The 23352-nt window shown below is 38.5% G+C and overlaps 4 protein-coding genes across 12 annotated transcripts; 3 read left to right on the top strand and 1 right to left on the bottom strand.

Moving 5' to 3' along the window:
- Nucleotides 1-19: 19 nt before the first annotated feature.
- On the top strand, nt 20-3534 carry LOC140770021 (transcription factor PCL1-like). 8 transcript variants are annotated; one of them, XR_012105982.1, is made up of 4 exons: nt 20-770; nt 1724-2832; nt 2958-3081; nt 3203-3534. XR_012105982.1 is itself a non-coding variant. In XM_073110972.1 (2 exons), exon 1 carries the CDS (start codon nt 77-79, stop codon nt 755-757), a length of 681 nt encoding a protein of 226 aa, XP_072967073.1. In that variant the 5' UTR covers nt 20-76; the 3' UTR covers nt 758-770; nt 1724-3534. The 8 variants fall into 8 exon arrangements, 2 of the variants coding, with proteins under 2 accessions (XP_072967073.1, XP_072967075.1); XR_012105979.1 differs by having other exon boundaries at nt 1724-3081; XR_012105980.1 differs by having other exon boundaries at nt 2958-3534.
- Nucleotides 3535-3984: 450 nt separating this feature from the next.
- LOC140770020 (uncharacterized) lies at nt 3985-7089 on the top strand. 2 transcript variants are annotated; one of them, XM_073110970.1, is made up of 5 exons: nt 3985-4422; nt 5575-5731; nt 5992-6024; nt 6133-6227; nt 6618-7089. In XM_073110970.1, exons 1-5 carry the CDS (start codon nt 3991-3993, stop codon nt 6852-6854), a joined length of 954 nt encoding a protein of 317 aa, XP_072967071.1. In that variant the 5' UTR covers nt 3985-3990; the 3' UTR covers nt 6855-7089. The 2 variants fall into 2 exon arrangements, with proteins under 2 accessions (XP_072967071.1, XP_072967072.1); XM_073110971.1 differs by lacking the exon at nt 5992-6024.
- A 3713-nt stretch (nt 7090-10802) lies between these two features.
- Nucleotides 10803-13956, top strand: LOC140770792 (uncharacterized). Its single transcript, XM_073112066.1, has 4 exons — nt 10803-12610; nt 12719-12923; nt 13040-13236; nt 13330-13956. The coding sequence occupies exons 1-4, from the start codon at nt 10804-10806 to the stop codon at nt 13428-13430; spliced, it is 2310 nt and encodes a 769-aa protein (XP_072968167.1). The 5' UTR covers nt 10803; the 3' UTR covers nt 13431-13956.
- A 1074-nt stretch (nt 13957-15030) lies between these two features.
- On the bottom strand, nt 15031-23352 carry LOC140771295 (D-xylose-proton symporter-like 3, chloroplastic). The gene is made up of 14 exons (XM_073112777.1): nt 23097-23352; nt 22903-23015; nt 22740-22818; nt 22615-22674; nt 22457-22523; nt 21788-21912; nt 21545-21646; nt 21093-21470; nt 20847-20894; nt 20640-20702; nt 16779-16859; nt 16454-16552; nt 15871-16008; nt 15031-15403 (listed from the first exon to the last, which is right to left on the bottom strand). Exons 1-14 carry the CDS (start codon nt 23301-23303, stop codon nt 15269-15271), a joined length of 1695 nt encoding a protein of 564 aa, XP_072968878.1. The 5' UTR covers nt 23304-23352; the 3' UTR covers nt 15031-15268.

The raw sequence follows: 23352 nt of genomic DNA on the forward strand, positions 1-23352 counted from the left end.
CCCTCCTCCATCGCAAGTTCCGAACAGTAATCCCCCCCCCCCCTCCCTCATCCAGGAACCCTGATCCTAATTCCTAATGGGCGAAGAATCCTACGCCGGAGACTACTCCATGGAGGAAACGGCCTCCGCCTTCGCCGGTGACTGCGACGACGGCCACGTCCTCGAGTGGGAGATCGGCCTGCCGAGCTCCGACGACCTCACCCCTCTCTCCCAGTCTCTTATCCCACCCGTTCTCGCCTCCGCCTTCCGCATCCCGCCGGAGCCCCCACGGACGAACCTCGAGGTCCACCGGGCGTCCAGCGCCACCGTATCCACCCTCTTCTCCCCCTCCTCTGGCGACCCCTCCGAAGACTCCCCTGCGGAGACCTCCGTCGACGATGACCACCACCCCGATCGAGCCCCTTCGAAGCGGCCTCGCCTCGTCTGGACCCCGCAGCTCCACAAACGGTTCGTGGAGGTGGTGGCCCATTTGGGGATCAAGAACGCCATGCCCAAGGCGATCATGGAGATGATGAATGTGGAGGGGCTCACGAGGGAGAACGTGGCGAGCCACCTCCAAAAGTACCGTCTGTATCGGAAGCGGATGCAGGGGACGGTGGCCGACGTGTCGCCGTCGTCAGCGCCGCCGCCGCCGCCGATGTGTTATGGATCAGCTCCGCAGATGATGATACCGATGCCGTTCTATGCCATTAATGGTGGTTTTGGTATGCCGCAGCAGCAGTACGGAGTGCTTGGAGGAGGACATCAAAGAGAGTAGTCTGCTATACTAGGTTTGAATTGCTTTAGCTACTTTAGTTTTTCATGTCGCAGCTGATGTGGAATAATTGTTAATTTTGCTACATTGTCCTGCTTCAGTTATAAATGTGAATTCCTTACTTGTATTACTTTGGTGAAGAGCAGTTCTGAGTACATCTCGATTCTAGATTTCTTTGGACTATAAGTTGTGATAGCTTAGTCTTTTAGATGCGTAATTTATTTACCACTTCCATATTCCTGTGCAACCTCCTGTGAATTTACCTTACAGCAATTTGCACATTAAAAAGATTAATTTGTATTTTTGCTAGCTCCAAGTATCTATATCATTGAGGTAAGCCAAGATCCTGCAAAAATGATAGCTATCACAAGGCACTGTTGTTGTATGTACCATTTAGATACCCTAAGCAGCTACATGATGGAGCATTTGTACCAAAAAAAAAAGATCTTTTAATTTTCAAAATAGTAAAAATAGGCCCTTGTGTATGCTTGTACACATTTCTTATTTAAATTGTGCCTATTTTATAAAAATGTATGCATTTAGTGCATGCACTTTCAAGAGCCCAATCTTCCTTTTTCTCCAAATAATATGGAGCTATAATTCTCAAATCATACTGTCTCCTTTGCTGACAAAGCGGCAGAAGGCAGGTACGTTACTGCTTATATTCTGTAATATTCTCTTTTCAGTTGACATCAAGGGCTTATGCAGATAATTTACTCAGCACTTTTCTTGCATTCTGAAAGTACAATATTGATGCAACAACATAAGATAGGGCATATAAGGCATGAACACTTTCATTAGATCAGTTGGAACTTCACATTTCATCTGCTCTCGTTTTATTTGTTTCTAATGTGCAATAAGTTTTGGCAAATCAGAATATAGTCTTTCTAGTTTATAGTACCATGAGAGCTCCCGGTCCCTGATTCATGTATATAAGGATATAACACCAGTACTGCCTTTTGTGACCAGATAACCTGCAGAATTACTTTCACCCAACCTCTCATAAAGTTGATGGTATTCCTGATATAAGAGAGTTGGCCAGGTAAGAAATTATGTTGGCTTCTGACTCTTGTTCTCATTTGGAAGAGCTTGAAAGATATGATGCTCTCTTTATCTATTTGGTCCCTCTTCTAGACACTATGCTTTCAACAAAATAAGCTCAAATATTATCAAGTTTACTCAAACTTATCTGCAGACCTAATTTTATTGCAAGTGCAAAAACCAAAAGCCATGACCACATTGCAATCCGAAAATTATCTTGTCTTGCCACTTACCTATTATGCTATATTTTTTTCTCCCTATTCGGAATTCTGGTTTGCAATGTGGTCCTGATGTTTTTTGGTCTTTGCACCTGCAATAAAACTTGGTTTGCAGAAGAGTTCTGATAATTTTGATAATGTTTGGATTATTATATTGAAAAAACAATGAAGATAGTTTGTTGTGCAAGCTGAACTCATTGAGGACCCTGTTTACTCCATAGATGGCTGGATGATTAGATTGATTTGTAGAAGGAAGTTGTCAAAGTAGATATGTGTCATCAAAGTGTGATTATTAGGAGATTATATCATGAATCACTAAATTGGCAAGAACAATATTCATGTTGAATGAGCTACTAATGCACACAGCCTAAAAGCTACTGCTCATGTTAATTTGATTTCCCACAATACTGGTTTTTTACTTTTAGCCAAGTGAAGCATAAGGTTTCTTACATTAAATGTTTTCATTTCTGAGAATACGTCATACCTAATCTAAAATTGCCCCCAAAATCATCTGACTGCAACAGATCTAATAATAATTTTATAAGTATGTTTTAAAGTTGGATTTGGCTCGGCAATTTGTTTGTTAGTTTTCAACACCTCTTATGGTAGTTAAGTCTTTCTATCTCTAATCTTCTACTAGATAGGTTTCAGGAAAATTAAGGTGGAACTCTCATTAGGCTGGCTGAATGTACAAAAATTGGGCATCCTACATGTTGAATTATGGTAGCTATGCTGATTTGCTGAACATTAGGGATGGTATGCAGGAAAATGCTATTTCATGGTTTGTTTCTGTGTAACAAACTTTTCTGCAATAAAGAAGTAAGAACTAAGAGAGTTTCAATATGCTCAATATTCATTCTCTTTTACAATAATTCAATTTCTTGAACCTGGCAATATTTGTCAGTTTAATGATCACTCGCAGAATCCAATTGTATCTTTTGTAGATCTCAGATTTCATGTTGCCTACAAGGCAATCGCCAAAATCCTGGTGGGCAAGCTGAAGCCGCTGCTTCCTAAGCTTGCAGGGGCAGGGTTGGTGGTGTTTGTGGTTGGTTAAGAGTATCCAGGGTAATATTCTTGCCCCTTTTGCTTGACTTACTCCCCACCTCGGTCTCGAATAAGGTGACCGACTATTTCCCTACATGTTCATTTTGTGTTCTCAAGCCCTCACAGATATTACTTTCTGCAGTGCAGCCAGTGCTTCATTTGTAATTTGGATTACTCTCTTAACCAGAACTACAATAAAGAACTGCTTACTTCTGTTTAATCTTCACGTAGAAATATCTCAAGATGTTTGTAGAAGCTTGTACAGCAGCAGTCAGACTGCACCTTGCCGCTATTACGAGTAATGAAGTTCCAGGATCTGGTTAGAGATGTCAGATTGATGTATGCTGAGTAAACTGGGTGTTACGAAAGTGCAGTTGATGTTGCATGAATGATTATCAGATTTGTTTCTTTTGGAGTATCTCTGCTTCGTCGAACTGGTGTTTGACTTCAAATATCAGTCCAACATTCTTGGCATCGATAAACTCTCTCAATTATTTTCGACTACTATCCAGATGATTACAATTCTTTTAGTCTCAGATCTCTATTGAAGTCTTCAACGAGAAAAGTGAGGGAGGACTAAGTTGGCCCTCTTAAATACTATCCTTATGAGCCCTTTCTAGTACATGAGACTCCTGCTATACTAACGGTCTAACGGAGAACCTCAGGAGAATGAGATCTATAAATATAGACTTACCTTAGTTACGAGAGTGTTTTTATTATTAGGAGAACAAGGCGCAAAGTATAAGTTTGATCTCCAAATAGATTAAGAAATCTTCTAAAGTTGTTGTCAAGATTTTTCTCCTTTTAAATTGACATATTGATTAAAAGAATTGTCCTCTTTCATCTTCCTTCAAGCAATGGATTTATTCTCCAAAAAGTTATCCATCATTAATGTCATTCTTATTCACCACTGGATCTCTCCAGTGACCTATGACATGTCATCTTCTCAAGACATGCGGTTGGAATGGAATCCAAGCATCCAAGATAGCCATTTTTCACATCACATCTCATCTTATCGCATGGCTCATCCATTGCTATGAGCCTATGACCCTCTTCCTCCTCCGTCTCCTCCATGCCTCGTCGTCCCAGACACCTCGACTCCACCGCCCACCCCTCTCCCCGCCTCCCCCAGCTCCCTCCCTCCATCCCCACGTGTCCTTCTTCAACCCCCCGGCGAAGAGCCCGGTGCGATGGGGGCCCAAGAAACGGTGGGGCCGCGCCGCCACCCACCTGAGGCCGAGGGCGAGCAGAAGAGAGTCTCCCTACGAGGCCTTGGGCGTCTCCCCCTCCGCGACGCCCGAGGAGATCAAGAAGGCTTACAGGAAGCTCGCACTCAAATACCACCCAGATGTCAACAAGGAGGTTGTCATTCTTTCTTGCATCTGTAATGTTTGTCGAATTGCTTGAGCGAAATACGCTCCTGGGAGATAATTATACTTTAATATCATGTTAGTTTGCATATATACTAAAGACTGAATTTTTCTGTGATGCTTGTGTTGGACATCTTATTACATCTATTTAGCGAGGATCTCCTATGTGCAAACAGAACATTCAATGACAGCTAGATACTACATAATCGAGTTGAGAGTCCTGATACGAATCTTAATAAATGAGTAGGAAACATAATATTGTAATACTTTTCACAGATGAAGGATAAGGGTGCAATAACAGAAAATGCTATACAAACTTACGGAAGAAACAATTTTACTTCTCTGATTGTGTCATGTGAAAATAAAGCTGAATCTAGGATCTATAATTATTACAGTACCAAAGTGCATATTCAAGATTCGTTTGTGGCTGTAGTATTTAAAAGTATGGTTGAAGATAGCACAGGAAAACTATTACAGCTTTAAAGTAAATCTGCCCTGTGCATACTTAATCTTACCGAACAATTAAGGTCAGAAAAGGGTTAGCAAAGTAGTATGTTTTGTTGGTCTATGGGAAGTTCGAAGCTTGAGGGCAAAACTTAACAGATAACAAACAGATCAGATAGTTCCATAGTCCAACTTCAACATATTGATATTCGTTTAGTAATAGTATCAAGATAAAGCAAGGAGACATTTAATTATACGTCTACTCCTTGAAAAATTACCCCTAGTAATCTTCAGCTCTAGGATAGTGAGCAGCTTTTATTTCCCTGGCTTAGGAGTTATCATTTGTTATGTTATACGATGTTTTCAAGCACTTCACTGAATAAGACTTAATAAGAGTGCAATGTTTCACAGTTATGCTTATAGCTTGGCAAATGTCATTGAGAAATTTGTATGATCAGCAGAACTTTGTGGTCTGTCCTGTTGTAGTAGCTCTTCATCTTCGTGAAGTTGTAAAACTGCAAGCTTCCACTCATTACTCTTCTTCTTACGCTTGATTTTTCTAATTCTAATTCTGGCTTATCTTCTTATTTCATGATAAATTTCTGACTGGCTGGAAAGCCCTATGAAGTATATTTCTAAATGGTGTCTAAATATTATGGCAGTGACGTTTTGTTCACTAGTTTTGCTTAATATCTGACAGGTGAATGCTCAAGAGAAATTCATGCGGATCAAGCATGCATATAATACCTTAATGAATTCAGAATCACAATTCAAATATGCAAAGAATAATTCAGGTTTTTCAGGAGCTTCCAATAAGAAGACATCAAGTGCGCCAGAAGAGGAATTCTATGGATTTGGTATGGATCTTACATTTCCAAAGTATTCTCTGCTATTAATAAAGTACATGCTAGTTGTCACATTCAAAGATAAATTGATGGTTTCAGAAACTGAGTTATTCATGGATTTTGGGTCTTTTAAAATCCTGTGCCTGCACAATATCATAAACTGCGTCTCTGTTTTTGTCATTCAACTATACAAAGTGTGATCATTAGTTAACCCAATACTATGGATAGACCATTCCTATTGAAGACCTTATATAACCCCATTTATTCTGCAGGTAACTTTATCAGAGATATTCAGATATCAATAGGTAGCTTTGCTCTTCTGGGTCACCATATCACCAACAATTTTGTCTCTGTAGTTCAAGTAAACCATGCTTTCTACCTATAATGAAGCTACTAAAATGTTGATTTTGCAGCGGACTTGTTTCGAGATCTCCAAGCAGAATATCAGAACTGGGAGGGAGGTGTAAATTCACAAGAGAAACCTAAAAGCCTGTGGGAAGAGTTGGCTGTAAGTTTTTTAACTTTCTAATTTCTTTGTGCGAAGAGAGTAATATTTTTGTCAAACCTCGGTATTCTACCTAATAGAGTGGCACTTAGTATGACAGTTATGATTTTCCCTATGCACTGGCATAGATTGCTTCAAGCTTCGAGTCACAAAAATAATAGTTTTCCTTGTTGAGGAACAAAGTTTGTAAAAATCCCCTCATCTCTAGACCTCTGCTTGGGGTTGTTTTTATGGCTAATTGGAATCTGACCAAATGCACTAGAGGGTGACTTGATACGTTGACTTTAAAACTTTGGATTTTTATCCAATACCGTATACGGACTATGGTGAGCTGTACATATATCTACGGGAAAACATACTAATTTAGAATTATCATTTGCTTTCGCATGTAAGGATATTGGTGAGGAGTTTGTTGAGTTTCTAGAGAAGGAGCTGAACATCAATGATTTGAATTTTGAACAAGAGAGAGCTACTGATGAGTCTTCAAAGGAAAAGCCGTACACAAAGTCTGAGGAGAAGCAGAAAAGAGATAACCTTGGAGACGAGGGGAAGAAAGGGAGCAGCATCGAGGATAGCATTGACGAAATTGAAGCTGCTCTTGCTAAACTGAAGAAGGAATTGGGACTCTAGGGTAGGGTGCATGATATTAAGAGAATATTTCTCGCCTCAAGTGGATGTACAGAGTAATTCACCATTGAAGCCCTTCCATTTTTTTTTGCCGAAGCTACAGCTGAGTACACATTCATGTACCTGTATTACCTTTTTCTTTTTTTACAATTGGGATAGTGATCTTGTAAAAGTTCCTTTTAAAGTATGATGAGATGTACATGCATTTCAAGTTCTATGATGCCCTTGGCTTCGTATCTGCCTAATATTTTTCTTGCAAGGTTAATAACCCTGCCGAGCATGTGATTGTACTCTACTTAACAACGAATTATCATGAACTTAACGTTTTTAAGCATTTTAGCAAGTTCGCACGGCACTCGAACTTTTTCGCAAGATAAAGTAAATCTCGAACTAAAATCAATATAGAAGTAAATAAGAGAAAAAACTTTTACTAACACTGAGAAAAGAGCTATCTTAATGAAGTCTCGCTCTTTTTTATTTACTCAAATTTTAAATAAAATACAAATAGTGGGTTCAAACTTTTTATATAGAAAAAAAACTTAGCTACTAAGTTACTTTAACAAATATTTTTCTTAGATATTTCGAAAGCAATGGATAAAATCAAAGATGTGTCGTTGTTTACCTTTATCAATCTAATATTAGATAAGCATGAAGCTTGTCTAGTAATGGATAAGATCGAGTCTGACCAAAATATTACAATGTCTTTAGAGTCAGTCTTTGCTACTACATTGCTAACGCTCTTAAACAGTCATGACACTTCGATTTCAACTAAAATTTCGAGAGAACATCACATAATACTCTTGCTATGCTTAGCACCTTTTAAGCACACTGCTATAAATAGTCTTCAATGTCCATTTTGGATGGACATCAGCGCCCTTATTTGAAACTAATCACATGCTGAACACCTGTTATGGTTGTTTCTGATTAAGGTACCATATATACCCAAAATATCCTTATTGATTGAAATTTAGAATTTTGCATATCTGCCAATGAGAATAAGGAAAGTTAAAGGTACTCAAATCATGTATCAGGTCTTTTCTTTATTCTACAATTATTTTCCTTGCTACAGCATTCCACGGTGGACAATGAACTACTGATCAGAGTAAGTAACATCTGGATAGCAATCACCAAATAAAGGAAGTTATTAGGCAATATAATTAAACAGAAGAGTAGAATTCATACTCTCAAAATTTTAACCAGACCAAGCACATTAATTAGTGATTGTCAATGTAATACAATAGAGAGAAGTGAAAGGGACTATTAACAGTAAAACAGAACTCTATGGCTTGGCTTCGGCTGTAATTACAGACAAACATTCACTAGATTCTCGTAACAAAATTGGTCAATTCAATTGGAACAAATACTGGAACTGCATCAGCCAGAAACATAGCATACCATTATTACAAAGTACATAGACAAGCTACTGAACACGATTTCTAGGATCTGACATTCCCAGTTCCACAGTTTTCAGCTTATTTTGAATGGCCATAAGTACAGAGAAAATAACTTTCCTGCAAATATTATCAAACAAAGACCATGATTAGATACAATTACTTGAAAGTCATTATCGAGTCACCAATTAGTAAAGCAAAACTATGATTTAGGAGAACATAAAAATACCAAATCTTGGGTGTCCGTTTCACATTCGATTTCCAGTTTATAATATATCTTATAAAAATGACTAACATATGCCTTCACTGTAGTTTCAAATGAAAAGCAGGTTCTTCCTTACATACTACTATGAAACAAGCAATTAAAGATAGCACCAAAGTGGTTGTTTCTAACATTTCAGCATGAAATGAGCAATTAAAAATGGAAATAACATGTAATAATCTCAATTCTAAAAGTGCACCAGACAAACTAATGGCAAACTATCGTGGTACACATTCTCAACAAGCTTCCTAAGGATATGCTAGTCATTCCTGCAGAATGACAGGAGTTTCCAATAACTTAAAGATTTAAACATTCAAGAAATCCAAAAGAGTTCATGAAGCAGAAATGGTACATTAGGTTTGGGATATTAAAAAGTTATTCTTCTTGAGATGATAAGAAAGACAACTCAAGTAGTGTGATAAATCATAAATCAATATGATATCCCTAATTTTCCCTGTGAGATAGAGGTTACAAAGCCAGGTGTATGATTGCAGGCAAGCCACCAAGATATTATACAATGGATAGCAAAATACATGTCAGAGAAAAGCATAGTTATCTAAAGGAAAAAAATGGACAAAGAGAAGACACTGACGACAAAGAATTCCCAATAACCACCACTTTCAACCTTGTTTCATTAGAAACATAATTTGATCAAATTAAATGATAAATTTTGGACCCATAACCATCAAGAATTCAAGATGATATGGTCTCTGAAGATTCAGTTCAACAATTGACACTCCTTGAAAACCATCAAATGGACAAAACCAGATATACGCCAATACCTATTTGATGAGAAAAACAATCTTATCGGTAGACCAGTGAGACATACAATTTGCACGCATTTCCGATGGGAATTTCATGCAGACAAGCATTGACAGATAAAACAATTGTCCGATACTATGGAAATCCATGGATCCAGTTCTCTAGAAAGGCTAAGCACTATGTCAAACTTGCAGTCGCATTGATCAACTGCATTGCATAAAGGAAAAGCAAATACCAGATTGCCTGCATCTTATGATGCTATGACATCTAAGCTCAATAACTCATCGAGACTGTGTTGCTTCTAAATTCATAAGCCAATGCCTACTATGCTGCGAGACACTTCGTATGAGGTGAAGCACATTCCACGCATTGCACTGAAACAATACTAGTCTTAGATCTTTTTTGGTCTCACCATTCTTATGCAAAGATTTCTAATGTAAGCGAGTATTAAACGTATCTATTCCAGATTGCAAAATACATCCTACGGAGCTCAAATCCCAAACAGACAAGTCTGCAAAAATTAACCTGTATGACTTCCTACCTGCGGATAACCCCCTTTATCTCACCCGTCTCCTCAAAATAAGGGTCAACTGACTACCGCAACTTTCATTCAATTCTTCTTGAACAACTACGAGTATAGAAGAGCAAAGAGGAAATTAAAGGAATACATACAGCAATCACCACAAAAATCGAAGACGATAGAAGATCCCAAGGTTGTCATTCCTCGTCCCAAGCTCAGAAACGAAGATGAACAAAGGAATCGCAACCCTAATTCCAAACCCTAACCCTAACTCGATAACTACACCAAACCCAAACAGGCGAGGAAGCAAAAGGAAAGCGCCTTCTTTTCTTCGAGGTGTAGAAAGAGGTGGGAAAAAAAAACCGGAGACGGAGAATAAACAGCGGCTCGCCGCGACCGGCCTGAGCCGGAGCGGAGGGCATTGGCCGAACCAGAGCAACCGGTAATCCCGGGCCTCGAACCCGCGGGCTGACCGGATGGACCCGGTCGACCGCGAGCGAGGAAGGGGCACGAATCAGTTCGATCCGATCCGTAACCGGTCGAGCCGGTCAAACCCAAATCAGTACCCGAGGCTATAAATACCAAACCGGACCGCTCCTCGCCTCTTTGGTTTCTCCGGAGGCGAAAAATAAAAAGCCATCGAAGTGGGAGAGAGGTTTACACGTCCTCCGTTTCGTCCCCAGAAAATTAAAAAGCCAAGTAAGTCAAAAAAATAAATATATTCCTTCTTTTTTCTTTTCGCTTCATTCGCTTTTTCCGACTACGTGTTGGGCTCGGTTCAGCAAACATCGTAGCATGGAGATTGGCACGTGTCCGAAGTGGGCCCCACTGAGTAACTTTCCATTTCCGGTAATATGGTTGAGTGTCTGTGAATTGCTGCAGCCTTGCGTCTCATCATGTGTTGGGCTATCTGTTATGGAATTGTAGCTCTCGCTGCGGGTAGAAATATTTAGTCACTTTAGTGCAACATATTTGATCGAGCATTGGAAGTTATTGGTATTTAAAGCAATTAGCTGAATGGCGTCTCCTTCGGAGATCGTACTGCCGATTGGTACGCAGAAGCATGATCCTGCATGGAAGCATTGCTTGATGATCCGGTCAGGCGGCCGAACTAAGCTGAAATGTGTGTATTGCTTGAAACTTTTCCTTGGCGGCGGTATCCATCGGATCAAGGAGCATCTTGCGCGGCACAAGGGCAATGCCTCCTGCTGCTCGAAAGTTCCACCTGAGGTGCAAATGGCTATGCAGCAGAGCTTAGAAGGCGCGGCAGTGAGGAAGAAGAAGAAACTTAAGCTTGCGGAAGAAATGAAGAAGCTTAACCCTTGTACTAGTCAAGCAGAAGGCTTGGAGCTTGATGGCGCGCTTCAGATGATCCCTTTCAATGAAATGCTCGATTTGGGTGCTGTTCAGGTGGAAGTGAAGGAGGAGGGGGCTGCGAAGACTCAAGAGAAGGGGAGGAAGAAGAGGGCAAGACAATCTTCTCATCCTCCACCTCTTCCATCTATTGCAATTGCCGGAGATATTGGAGCGCCTGCGAAGTTTAATTCAGGAGCAGTTGTTGATAAGGATCAGGTATATATGGCAATTGGTAGATTCTTCTATGAGACTGGAGTGCCTCTGGAAGCAGTGAAGTCTGTGTATTTCCAGCCAATGCTAGATGCCATTGCTTCGGCAGGATCAGGGCTCGAGTCATTCTCGTATCATGACTTCCGTGGTTGGATCTTGAAAAGGTCAATGGAAGAAGTGAGTGTGCAACTGGATTTCTACAAGACATCGTGGAACCGGACTGGATGTTCTGTGTTGGCCGACGAATGGACTACTGAGAATGGTAAGACCCTGATAAATTTTCTGGTGTATTGTCCTGAAGGGACGACGTTTGTGAAGACAGTTGATGCAACACATATTATCACTTCGCCCGACACTCTCTATGAGTTGCTTAAGCACGTCGTGGAGGAAGTTGATGAGAAGAATGTAGTTCAAGTAATCACTAGCAATTCGAAAAATCATAATCTGGCAGGCAAAAGGATGACTGAGACCTTTCCTACCTTGTTCTGGTCGCCATGTGCCTTTCAGTGCATAGATGCAATGCTAGAAGATTTCGGGAAGATGGATGCTATAAATGAGATCATTGAGAATGCGAAAAGCATCACAGGATTTATCTACAACAATGCATATGTGTTGAATATGATGAAAAAGTATACACATGGGAAGGATTTGTTACTCCCTGCAGAGACGCGTGCTGCCATGAACTTCATTACATTAAAGAACATGACTAGTTTGAAAGAGGAGTTGAGCGGTATGGTCACATCTGAAGAGTGGGTGGATTGCCAATTATCAAAGAAGCCTGGAGGAATCGCAGTGAGTAATCTAATTGGTAGTTCAACATTCTGGTCTTCTTGTTCTGCAATTGTCCGTATGACAGAACCACTTGTGAGGCTTCTTAAATTAGTCTGTAGCAATAAGAGACCAGCAATGGGCTACATCTATGTGGGTATACATCAAGCCAAAGAAGCAATAAAGAAAGAGTTGGTGAAGAAGTCTGATTACCTGCCGTATTGGCAGATTATTGATTGGAGGTGGGAGAGACAATTGCCTCGTCCCCTTCATGCAGCAGGTTTCTTCCTTAATCCTCACTTCTTCGAAAGCATTCGAGGAGAGATATCAAACGAGATCACATCGGGGATGCTGGATTGTATAGAAAGATTAGTCCCTGAGGTGAAAATCCAAGATAAAATTCAGAAGGAGCTAAATTTGTATAGAAGTGAAGGAGCTGGAGACTTTCGAAGGAAGATGGCTATCAGAGCAAGGCGCAGTTTACTTCCTGGTGAGGAAATGCATTCTAATCAAATGGAATCCTTTTCTCCTGTGCCTAGTATAGCAACATAACCATTTTTTGTTCTTAATTTTTACCTTCAATTAATGCTTGCTGCAGCTGATTGGTGGTACACATATGGAGGAGCTTGCCCAAACCTGTCACGTTTGGCCATTCGCATCCTTAGTCAAGCTTGCAGCGCCAAGGGATGTGATCGGACTCGCATTCCTTTCGAGCAAATACATAATCAGAGAATGAACTTCTTGGAACATCAGAGAATCTATGATCTCACCTTTGTCCAATATAACTTGAGACTGCAGCAAAAGTAAGCATATTGATCCTAAGACATAGAAGTGTTCAATGTTTTCTTCTTGCAATGACACACCACTCAAGTCTATGATATGGGAAGTAATCTGGCTAGCTTATTGATGATATACACAGGCAACAATTGAAGATCAATGGATTCGATCCAATTTCTATCGACAACACCAGCACTGTTGATGACTGGGTTGTGGAGAAAAGTGCGATGCTCTCTGGTGCCGCTGAACCATCCAACTGGATGGACCTTAATCAGCCAGTTGTTGAGGGAATATCTCCCATAAATCTAAATGATGAGGAAGTTGAAGCCTTCATTGCAGGTGTATACTTTCTTCATTTCTGTCGTGATGTTGATCTAATCATTGTCAGAATGATGGAATGGAAAGCTGAGACTTTTTTTCTTCTTCTTGCAGGACTTGATGATGAGGTCATTCAAGGTGCTGGTCAAGACACTGGCGATGATGATGATGACATCAAGGACGAGGATGGAAGTCGTGCTTTTACATGTGACTGAATTCACATGTAATTTAGTCGCCAAAAATACACAATGATGGTTCTATATTGAGAACACCCTTCTTATACAAGGTCAGAAGAAATTACCTGCCAGTATAATGGGTCATCTGAGCAGTAAATATTCATTGTAAATCTCTAGGTGGTCTGAATTTAAGAATTTAGGTGGACATTAGAAATTCAGAAGAAGTGTGACGAGTTTTTGCATGGAGGATTTGGCAAGTTTTTGCATTCAATGATAAGAGTAATTCTCATGACTGCGGGAAGCACCTGTTTGAAAACTGTTTGCTTTAGCAAGCAACGACCATTTTACCTAAACGTATGAGAATATTCTTTTTGTTTTATGCATAGAAATGATAGAAGGAATCCAAATATGGGGATAGGATGAGATCTAAATTGAGATAAAAGTTCTCATTTTTTGGCTCTTTCTTTGGCGTTGCAATATGAGATGCAGCATTCAGATGTATTGAGTTCAGTAATGTCTTACTGAACAACATGTAATACTACAACTGCTCATAATAAATTTTAGTGTTGAATATTTTCTTCTATTAATGCATATATCTTTATGTTATACTACCCTGATCTGGTGCAATACCAAGCGTCCGTTTATGACGAAATCTCAAGCTTGCACTTTCCTTGCTCGAGCTCTGCCTGTTTATGTTGGCGGTAACAATCTGATTCCAAAGAGTCACAATAAATTCGATCAAAATAATATAAATAACTTACAGATTACAGAATATAGATTTCTGAATAATCGAGTCTAGTGTTGGACACTATCTTCTTAAGATCAATTCGTCCTCCACCGATTGCTTCTGGAACAGTGGACGTCGGCCGAGCCGAGCCAAGCTGGACGGCGCGCGTGTGTGAGTTAAGTTGTATAGTAACCTTTATCCACAAAATAGGTATCACTTTTGGGGCCCAAAGCTCATAAGAAGTTTGTTACTTATATACCATACTAACATTTCTCAAATATCCAATATGGTACTAAACTTTATTTTCTTTATTTTTCATTGTCATGATACCCACTTTAGAGCCAATTTTCATTCACTTCTCTTCATGGATTTGACTAAGTGAATATTTGACAATAAAGTACACTTTGAGCTAAATTAATTCCACCATTAAACCATCATTAATAATGTATAGGCCCCACTTAAAACTTAGCTCAAAGTTAATAAAAATTCATGTCAAAAACATGAAATTACTAACAGTTTACACACTTAAAATTTAACTTCAGCTGAATGAATTTGAAATTGCCCTTTGTCACTCATAAATATACTTGGCAACAGCAAGTGAGATGATATGTATCATATGTAGAATATCTGCACAAAAGATTACGAGAAAGATGATTTGAATGGCTTGTGCTCACCATTTATACCACAATTAAAGATAGGTGGATTACTGATGCCATTGATGGATGGGGATTTGCATTTACTTCACAAGATTGGGAATTGAAAAGCAATGGGCCCTTCTTATACAAGACTCTTATCATATTTCGGACACCATCTCAGTGTGATTTTGAACATTCTTTCACATTTCAACAATCATAGGTCACAGTAACACCTTGGTAAATCAAACATGCATGCCGTACCAGGGGAAATAACACGTAAGATGAAGAACAATTCAGAATGAAGAATAATTTTATTTGTGCACATTTTATAGTCTACACGTACTTTTCCGTAGTAAATATATCCACGGTAAGTAGTATATAATGCAAAAATTGAAAATCTTTACATAGAACACCAAGTTTATCAAGTACATGGATGGCACTCCATGGATGACCAAAGATTTGCTGAGGAGCAAGTGATCACAAGCAAGACTGAGATGTGTACATGATGTTGTATCTCATTTTAAGATCTTGGATTCGATTTCCTCCAAACTCAATCCTTTTGTCTCTGGGACGTTGAAGAGAACAAATAACAGAGAGAGCAATGCAATAGCTCCAAATAGGATGAAAATGTTTGCTGGTCCAAGTAGCTCCTGTTACATGAGGTCGAAAATCTCAAATTATAAATGATAGTCGATTAAAAAGTTCTTTTTTTTTCTCAAAGAGGCGCTATTAACACATTCACATGACAAAAAGTACAAAAAGGGTAAATAAGTAGCAATAATTTTATTCAGTGTTGCTCTCTACTAAAGGAATCAACCAGTAGGAAATTGTGCATAGCTAATACTTATTGAAATAAGTGGATCATAATAGAAAGATTTAAGGCAAGTTCCTAATAAAAAATAGAATGAAGAAGCAGTCATATATTAGAAACAAAGTGTCCTATCACTCAGTGCATAATTCTGAAACAACTGCAAAAAGGAACTTCAACGATGATTTCAGATATTTAAACATGCGTCAATGATGTGTAATTCTAGGTTAAAAACCTTTCTTGAGTGAACTAGTATCTAACATCAAATTTGGATAACTGGACCATAAGGAAGAAACTGAGTATCGATACCTTCAATGGTGAGAAGGCAAATGTTACTAATGCATTAGAGCCAAAATTGATGAGGACTGCAAGACTGATTCCACGTCCTCTTGTCCGCAGAGGGAAGATCTCTGATACCATTAGCCAGCTTATTGGGCCAAAAGATACCTGAAAATTAAATACACACACAGCATGATGACAGCTGGTAACAAAGTACATTTCCTCCTACAGTACATATAATATTGGACATGATTGCATTATGCATGGTAAAAATTTATCAAGGTTCTGCAATCTTCTCAAAGGGGAATTTGGTTTTCCTGATCTTCACTATCATAAAAATTACTAATCAAAGACATAATAGTGATAGAAATGTATATAAAAGAACTTGTAAATCATCTGCAAAGTCAATGTACCACCTTGACTGAACTATTACAGGAGCTTACAGCAACAAAAAACTAGTTAACTACACAATAAAAATTAATAATACACCACTCACCCAATAGCGTACATGCAAGGAAAAAAAACTATTACAGTATTGAACTACATCGTAAAGATTAAGAGGCCTTCATCAATCACCAACCCACCCATACACACATCCACTAAGGAAATTTACCTGGTAGGAGCCAACATACAGAAGTAAAGCACCTACAGCAACCAGTGGGAAGCCGGCTAGAATCTTGTAGTAGGCTGCAAGAAGGAACAAGGATAGCACCTGCATCACTCAAAAAAGTGGAAGAATTAGATTATCTTCTACGTGTATAGTACAGTCATATGGATAATAACACTATCTTTCTTCCCTAAATACAACATGTTGATCACAAATTACTCTATAACAATAGCATGTAGAATCATCACTAAAAATGAACTGCTTAAGAACATAATAAGCATGAAATACAGAAATGTTTAAAAGATTAATCTGAAAAAATGAATTTACGCACAATTCCACCAACACCTCCTATCAGTAATGGACGTCTTCCAAGGCTGTCCACTTTGAAAACAGCTATCCCGGTCATCAACAACTGCAGGAAGAAAAGAACACCTATGAATGAGGAACCAATCACAAAATTGAAGGATATCAACTAAAGCACGATGACACAAGGACAAAATGTAGTCTGTTTTTGCAACATTATATGCAATAAAAGTAATGTGATCTCATTAAGAAAACAAGGAATCAGTATGGAAGGTTATTCTTATCAAGGATGTCAATTTCAGCCGATTACGAACCAGGCTAGGAATGGGTCGAGTGGGATCCAAAATGGATTCGACTCGGGGAGACATCAATAACAACTGTTTTTTTTTTCACTTTTTTCACTCTCTCACACACACACTTCTCCCACACCCTCACACTTCACTGTTGTACGCGGTGGTGGGGACCGAAGTGGTGGGCTTGGGATGGTGGAGGATGGAGGAGTGGAGCTGAGATGGAAGGGTTCGAAGAGTGCGGTTGCAGCAATGGAGGTTGTGGGCGGTTGGGAGTGATGATGGGCTACGGCTGTGGTGGAGTTTGAGGGAAGGTAACGGCAGTCGAGTGAAGGAGCTGATAGAGTAGGGAAAGAGGTAGAGTGGGGGAAGAAGGCTAAGGCTACAGGGGAAAGGAGGAGTGTTCAGCTGGTGGTGGTCATGATAGGAGCACCGCCAGCTGAATAGACTAAGAGAGAGAGAGAGAGAATGAGAAAATTAGGGTAACTTTTTTTTATGCCTTAGGGTGCTTATTACGTCTCATTTCTAGTGGCTACCCATTTTAGATCACTTTCCCTCCAAGCAAACTTAAACTAGACCCAATCCAACAAATAATTTCATGACTCGACTAGACTAACCAGCTCTAGGCCGGTTCACAACATTCACTCATCGAGCTCATTTGATGGTTGATTCAGTGACTCCACACTCTAGTGAGTATTTTTCTCTTTTGGTTTTTTTGATTTTATTTCCATTTATTCTCTTTCTCTCTCTCTCCAACTCCCCATTTCTCCATCTCTCTCTCTCTGTTCAGCAGCAACTACACAATGTTTTTTTTTCTATACTCTTTTTCTCTGTCTCTCTCCTTTTTGGGTTTTTCTTTTTCATCTTCTCTCTTTCACTCTTTCTCTCTCCCACTCTAAATCACCCTTTCTCTGTGGTAACAAAAAGAGAAATGTAGAATTAAAAAGTGATTGGAGTGAGTGATTGTCATATTACAGAGCAATTAAGGAGTGATTGTTTAGAGAGAGATTAGAGGAACTGAGTAAATACTAGAAAGAGAGAGATTAATTGTGAATTTAATATTATTTTGTCTTTTATTTTTTAAATTATATTTTGAATTTGATCTCTATTTAGGTGTTTACGGTGAAAATTAAAATGATTCTAAAAGAGAAGCCATAAGATAGCGACATTGAATAACAATATTGTGTCATTATTAGACAAGATAAAACATGTATCAAATACAACTAGTGTGAAAAGAAAAAGAATAACGGTATTAACAGTATAAAATAATATTTGGATAAACTACAAGAAAATATAACAGCTTGCATTCAAATGAGTTTGTAAATGAAAAGGTAAATATTTTATCTAATTGTCAAATAGAATAATAAATGATCCGCAAAACAAAGAGAGTCAATAGTCCATCAAGAATTGATGCATGACCCTATAGAAGAGATTGATGATGATTGTAGTAAACAGAGTAAGGAGGATGAGCAGAAGCAAACGAGGATGGTAATGAAAATGAACATACATATGTATAGAGAAGAGGAGATGAGAAGTGATGGTCATAACTTTATTAAATCTAAGATTGTTCACATATAGAGAGAAAGAATATAAAAGCAATAATTTTACGACTCCTGGTATTCTAAGAAAATTTTAAAATATTGGACCAATAGATACATATCTTTAAGACAACTTTCAAAGGGATAAAGAAATACAAAGAAGCATATTGGTAAGTTATCTCTAAATTTTTTCTTCTACAACCATAATCTTTTTAATATAATTGATAATTTTTGTTATCACACTATAGTATAGAATCAGTAAGGTTTAGTGTTCCACCTTCTAGTTTAAATGATATTACTACTAAATATTTTGAGTCATAGGTAGATAAGCTTCAACACTTACATTAAGATATTTATAATCTATTATGATGATTTTGGTTAAATATTAATGTGTGATGGGTAGACTACAGATAATAAAAAATATAATTAATTTTTTAGTGTACTCGAGCATGACAGTATCTGTTGAAGTCTGTGGATGTAACTACTCAATTTAAAAATACAGATTATATTTTTTGATTGATAAATGATATAATATAAGAAATGACTGAAAATTGAGGTTGTCTAAGTGGTTACTGATAATGAGAGAAAATTATTAAACTTTTGGACAATTACTTATGTTGAGGAAATTATATTTGTATTAGCCGCCATATGTTGTACATTGCCTTGATATTATATTAGAGAATATTATCAAAGATTCTGAAATTGACAAGGTGATACATGAAGGTCAGAAGTCGGCAAACTTTACATATAATCATAATGGAGTTCACAATTTACTGAGGCAAATGACCGATGATAGGGAAATTGTCAGATCTGGCCTTACTAAATTTGTCACTCATCTTCTAGTATTAGAGAATATTTATAAGAATGATCTATAAAAATTAAGAACACAAAACTTAAATGTTTATGTAAAACTTTGAAGAATATAATTCTTGGAGATACATTTTAAGATAATATCACAATTGCCACCACAATATTCGAGTCTCTTGTCAAGTATGATGACTTGTAGACAATGGCATGAGATGACTTTCTTATATAAGGCTATGTATATAACAAAAGAGTCAACCAAAATGTGAGCAAAAATTACACGAATGGTGAGAATTGATTGATTCTAGGTGGAACAGACAGCTATATCAATATAATACCACTATGATATTAATAATTCCATTGTTTGAGTAAATATGAATCTTCTACCCATATTTTTAAGATGATTGAAATTTTCAATTCCATAATCATATATGTAAAGGGAGGTAAACTGTGATAGTTAGATCATAACTAAGATCTAAGGCTTGTATAGATAAGAGAAAATTGAAGAGATTGAAAGTGTTTTATTTTAAATTTGAAGAATAAGATGCCGTGAGTAAATTTAATAGGATGAGAAGGGCAATTCTAACAATTTAATATTCATTATGGTGGGAAAATTCTCTCTAATAATTTTTAAAATATCTTTCTTAAGTTGGATACGAAAGGCAAAGTGATACAAATGAAAGTTTATGAGGTAGTTTGATTTTAAGACTTCTCCTTTGTCATAGAGAAGTGAATTATGATTTAATTACTATTTGTTTAAATTTCAACCTAATAAGTATTATTAAAGTTGTTGCAGTTTTATCTCACAACACTCTAGCTGAATGGTACTCGATTTATGGATCAGATGGTGCATTAAATTTGATATTAATAGCAAAGATCTTAAGTCAAGTTATGTTTTCATCATAGTATGAAAAAAAAATTGGCAATTTTTTCTTAATCCACAGCAAAATACGTAATAAATTGATAATTGAGAGATTGAAAAAGTTAGCATTCTGTTATTATCATATAAGATTGAAAAAGTTAGTGTCCTGTAAGGGGATTGCTCTGATGATTGTATATAGTACAATTTAAAATTGCACTGGAAAACAAGATGACTGTTAGCAATTTTCTCATCTGGCATAACATTGAAAATCAGCTGGAATTTTAATAAGAAGCATCTTAAGGCTATTAACTTACCACATCCTTAAGGAAATTGAACATTTCAAACATCAATTAGAATTTAGCGAATAGAGATCAATGGAGGTAACAAAATTGTACCTTGAAAAACCCAATCACAACCGAAACCCTAGCTGCATCAGATGCAGCTGAAAAGCCAGCACTCTGCAAACATAGTATATGAACATAAACAACAAAATCAGAATGACAGGAACGAGAGCCTTTTGAGTTTTGACATCAAAATATGGTGCTTAAGGCCACTTCCTCCAAAAAGAGTTCAATTGAAAAGACAAATCAACCTTTAAGTACCTGAAGAATGGAAGCTGCATAGTACAGAACACTAGGTTGGCCTGTTATCTGTCAGAATTGAGTTCAACACTCAGCAAAAATAATTCACTGATATCTGTTATAACTTTGAAAAATAATATTTAGCTTGGCCAGCCTATAATTGAAAAGATGATGAAAAAGGAGTTAAAGAAGTAAAAGAAGCTAACAAATGATAGGTTGGAATCTGAACTGAATGGCACTGAAATATATGTAGATAAAAAATAAAACCTGCTGGAAAAGAACCAGTCCTCCGCCGATAGTGAAGGCCTTCAGACTAGGTCCTTGAAATACCTCCCAGAAACTGCCCTCAGATTCTTGTTCAGCATAGGCAGCCTTGAGAGAGATCAGAGTATCATCTATTTCTCCCTCAGATATCACATCACCAGCTGGACGACCCCTCAACTTTCCCAAGGCAGAAATGGCCTTCTCTTTGTAATCCTCCAAGGATCCTTTCCCCTGAACTGCTCTGAGAAGTAACCATCTTGGAGAAGGTGGCAAAATCAACATGCCAATCCCCATTATTGCTGCAAGTGGAGCACTAAGACCATACATGTATCGCCATCCACCAACAGCATTAATCTGAGCACTTCCTACAAGGTAACCCAACTGCACGAAGATCAAATGTCAATTAGCAAATGAGAGAACATTATACATTAAAGTAAAGGGGGAACAAACAGCACCAGGATCCCAAGTACGATGAAAAGCTCCTTCAGAGATATCAATGTCCCACGTATCTGTGATGGGGAAGTCTCTGCAATATAGAGAGGAGCACCATGCATTGCCTGTAATAGAGCACCACGAGTAGTCACAGAGGCTAATCAAAAGTTCCTTCTCTGTCATCCTTTTTCTTTTCATTTTCCTCTTTTTACTGTCTGACAGAAATTAAGAGGCACAACAAGAAGAATCCAACCAATGCTACTCACCAGACCAATACCAATCCCATATAGAAGTCGACCTACAATCAGAACGGCAAGACTAGGCGCATATCCAGTAACCAATGCACCGGCAATATACAATGCCGAAGCTGTGATTAGTTCTACTCTTCTTCCTGCACCAAGTCGAGCAAGTTAATGAAAAGAAAGAAGCTAAGAACAAAATCATTAAAAACAATAAGCAAGAAAATTAAGAAATTAAAGGAAGTTGCTTACGTTAGACTTTCCTTTGTCATTAAAGACACAAAATGTTAAAACCCCACATTTTCTCTAATTCCTGGGCAATGCACCATGTGTATGTTGCAGGCTTTACTCCATATTGATATGGAATCCTATGGAAGGATTCTATCTATAACACTAAAACTCTTCTTGAACAAGCATTCTTATTCTCTCTCTTTTTCTATCCTCATATCTTCAATTATTATTTTAATCGATGTCACTAATACAATCCAATTTGACAGAGGCACAACTCAAATTGCACCTTGCAGGTGATCAGATGATCATGACCACATCAGAGGACAGAGGGTGCCTTTTATCTTCAGAAAAATGCAATCACACCTCCTTATCTTAATTTTCTATTATTAACTTATTAATAATTGTTTTACTAATGCTGTTAATTGCAGTCAAGTAGTGGATAAGGCATGATTTTATAACAATTACCAACAATATCTGCGACTGGGTATGCGGCAAGAGATCCAGCGAGAGCTCCATAAAGCGAACCACTGACCTGAATTCAATCCAAACAGATAGTTTAGAGCACATCAAAATCAAAACTTGACCCAGAAAGCACTTCCATTTTAGACAAAGCGAGGAATTACCACAAACCCTAATTGTATCGCTGAGAGATTGAACCAATCGGTACCGCTGAGATCAGCAGACTGGAGACGAACCTACTGTAAGCGCAAAACCTCCTTCCAAAAACGAATGGAAATACACAACTCACTTGCAACGAGATAGTCGCTCCGGAGGTGGCGCCGATGTCGTACCCGAAGAGGAGGCCGCCCAGCGCTGGAAACAAGAACCTACCACGATAGAAATTACTCGATTAGGCAACAGTTCGAGCTCCATTTGCTCCACGAACACATTTTTGACACGCGCCGGCTTACGGGAGGAGGACGGAGGCCCAGGAGAACGTCTCCTGGACCGGACCCGCCGCATCGCCGGAGGAGGACGAGGAGGAGGAGAAGGAAGAGGACCCGAGCTGAGCGTTACTTCGAATCTAGACACGAGAGTGAGAGAGAGAAATGAGAGTGAGAGAGATGGAAAAAGGAAAACCCTACGAGAGAGAGAGAGAGGGTACCCGGTGCCTGGGAACGGAGGAGGAGGGGAGGAGAGGGGTAGCATGGGATATTTGAAAGGGCTCCATGGTCTTCTTAATGGGAGGGGGAGAAGAAGAAGGGGAATAATTGGGGTAATTGTGGGATCGAAGCGCGGGGCGGGAAATGGCGGTGGTCGGTCGAGACGGGAGGAGCGAAGCGAATGGGGAAGGCGAGGAAAGGATTGCCATGGCTTCCACTTAAAGCTTCCCCGGCCGCACGTCGGATCGTCTTGATGAC

Source organism: Typha angustifolia, chromosome 11 (assembly GCF_048772165.1).
Source record: "Typha angustifolia cultivar Huaian chromosome 11, ASM4877216v1, whole genome shotgun sequence".
In the NCBI taxonomy this organism is placed as follows: domain Eukaryota; kingdom Viridiplantae; phylum Streptophyta; class Magnoliopsida; order Poales; family Typhaceae; genus Typha; species Typha angustifolia.

What these genes read in the sequence shown, in the direction of transcription:
- LOC140770021 (XM_073110972.1), top strand. Translation starts at nt 77, where the DNA reads ATGGGCGAAGAATCCTACGCCGGAGACTACTCCATGGAGGAAACGGCC.
- LOC140770020 (XM_073110970.1), top strand. Translation starts at nt 3,991, where the DNA reads ATGACATGTCATCTTCTCAAGACATGCGGTTGGAATGGAATCCAAGCA. An exon ending in ACCCAGATGTCAACAAGGAG is followed by an intron (nt 4,423 to 5,574) that starts GTTGTCATTCTT and finishes AATATCTGACAG; the next exon opens with GTGAATGCTCAAGAGAAATT. An exon ending in AGATATTCAGATATCAATAG is followed by an intron (nt 6,025 to 6,132) that starts GTAGCTTTGCTC and finishes TTGATTTTGCAG; the next exon opens with CGGACTTGTTTCGAGATCTC.
- LOC140770792 (XM_073112066.1), top strand. Translation starts at nt 10,804, where the DNA reads ATGGCGTCTCCTTCGGAGATCGTACTGCCGATTGGTACGCAGAAGCAT. An exon ending in AACTTGAGACTGCAGCAAAA is followed by an intron (nt 12,924 to 13,039) that starts GTAAGCATATTG and finishes TGATATACACAG; the next exon opens with GCAACAATTGAAGATCAATG. An exon ending in AGTTGAAGCCTTCATTGCAG is followed by an intron (nt 13,237 to 13,329) that starts GTGTATACTTTC and finishes TTCTTCTTGCAG; the next exon opens with GACTTGATGATGAGGTCATT.
- LOC140771295 (XM_073112777.1), bottom strand. Translation starts at nt 23,303, where the DNA reads ATGGCAATCCTTTCCTCGCCTTCCCCATTCGCTTCGCTCCTCCCGTCT. An exon ending in ATGGGATTGGTATTGGTCTG is followed by an intron (nt 21,647 to 21,787) that starts GTGAGTAGCATT and finishes GCTCTATTACAG; the next exon opens with GCAATGCATGGTGCTCCTCT. An exon ending in TGTATGTTGGCTCCTACCAG is followed by an intron (nt 16,009 to 16,453) that starts GTAAATTTCCTT and finishes TTTAATTTTCAG; the next exon opens with GTATCTTTTGGCCCAATAAG.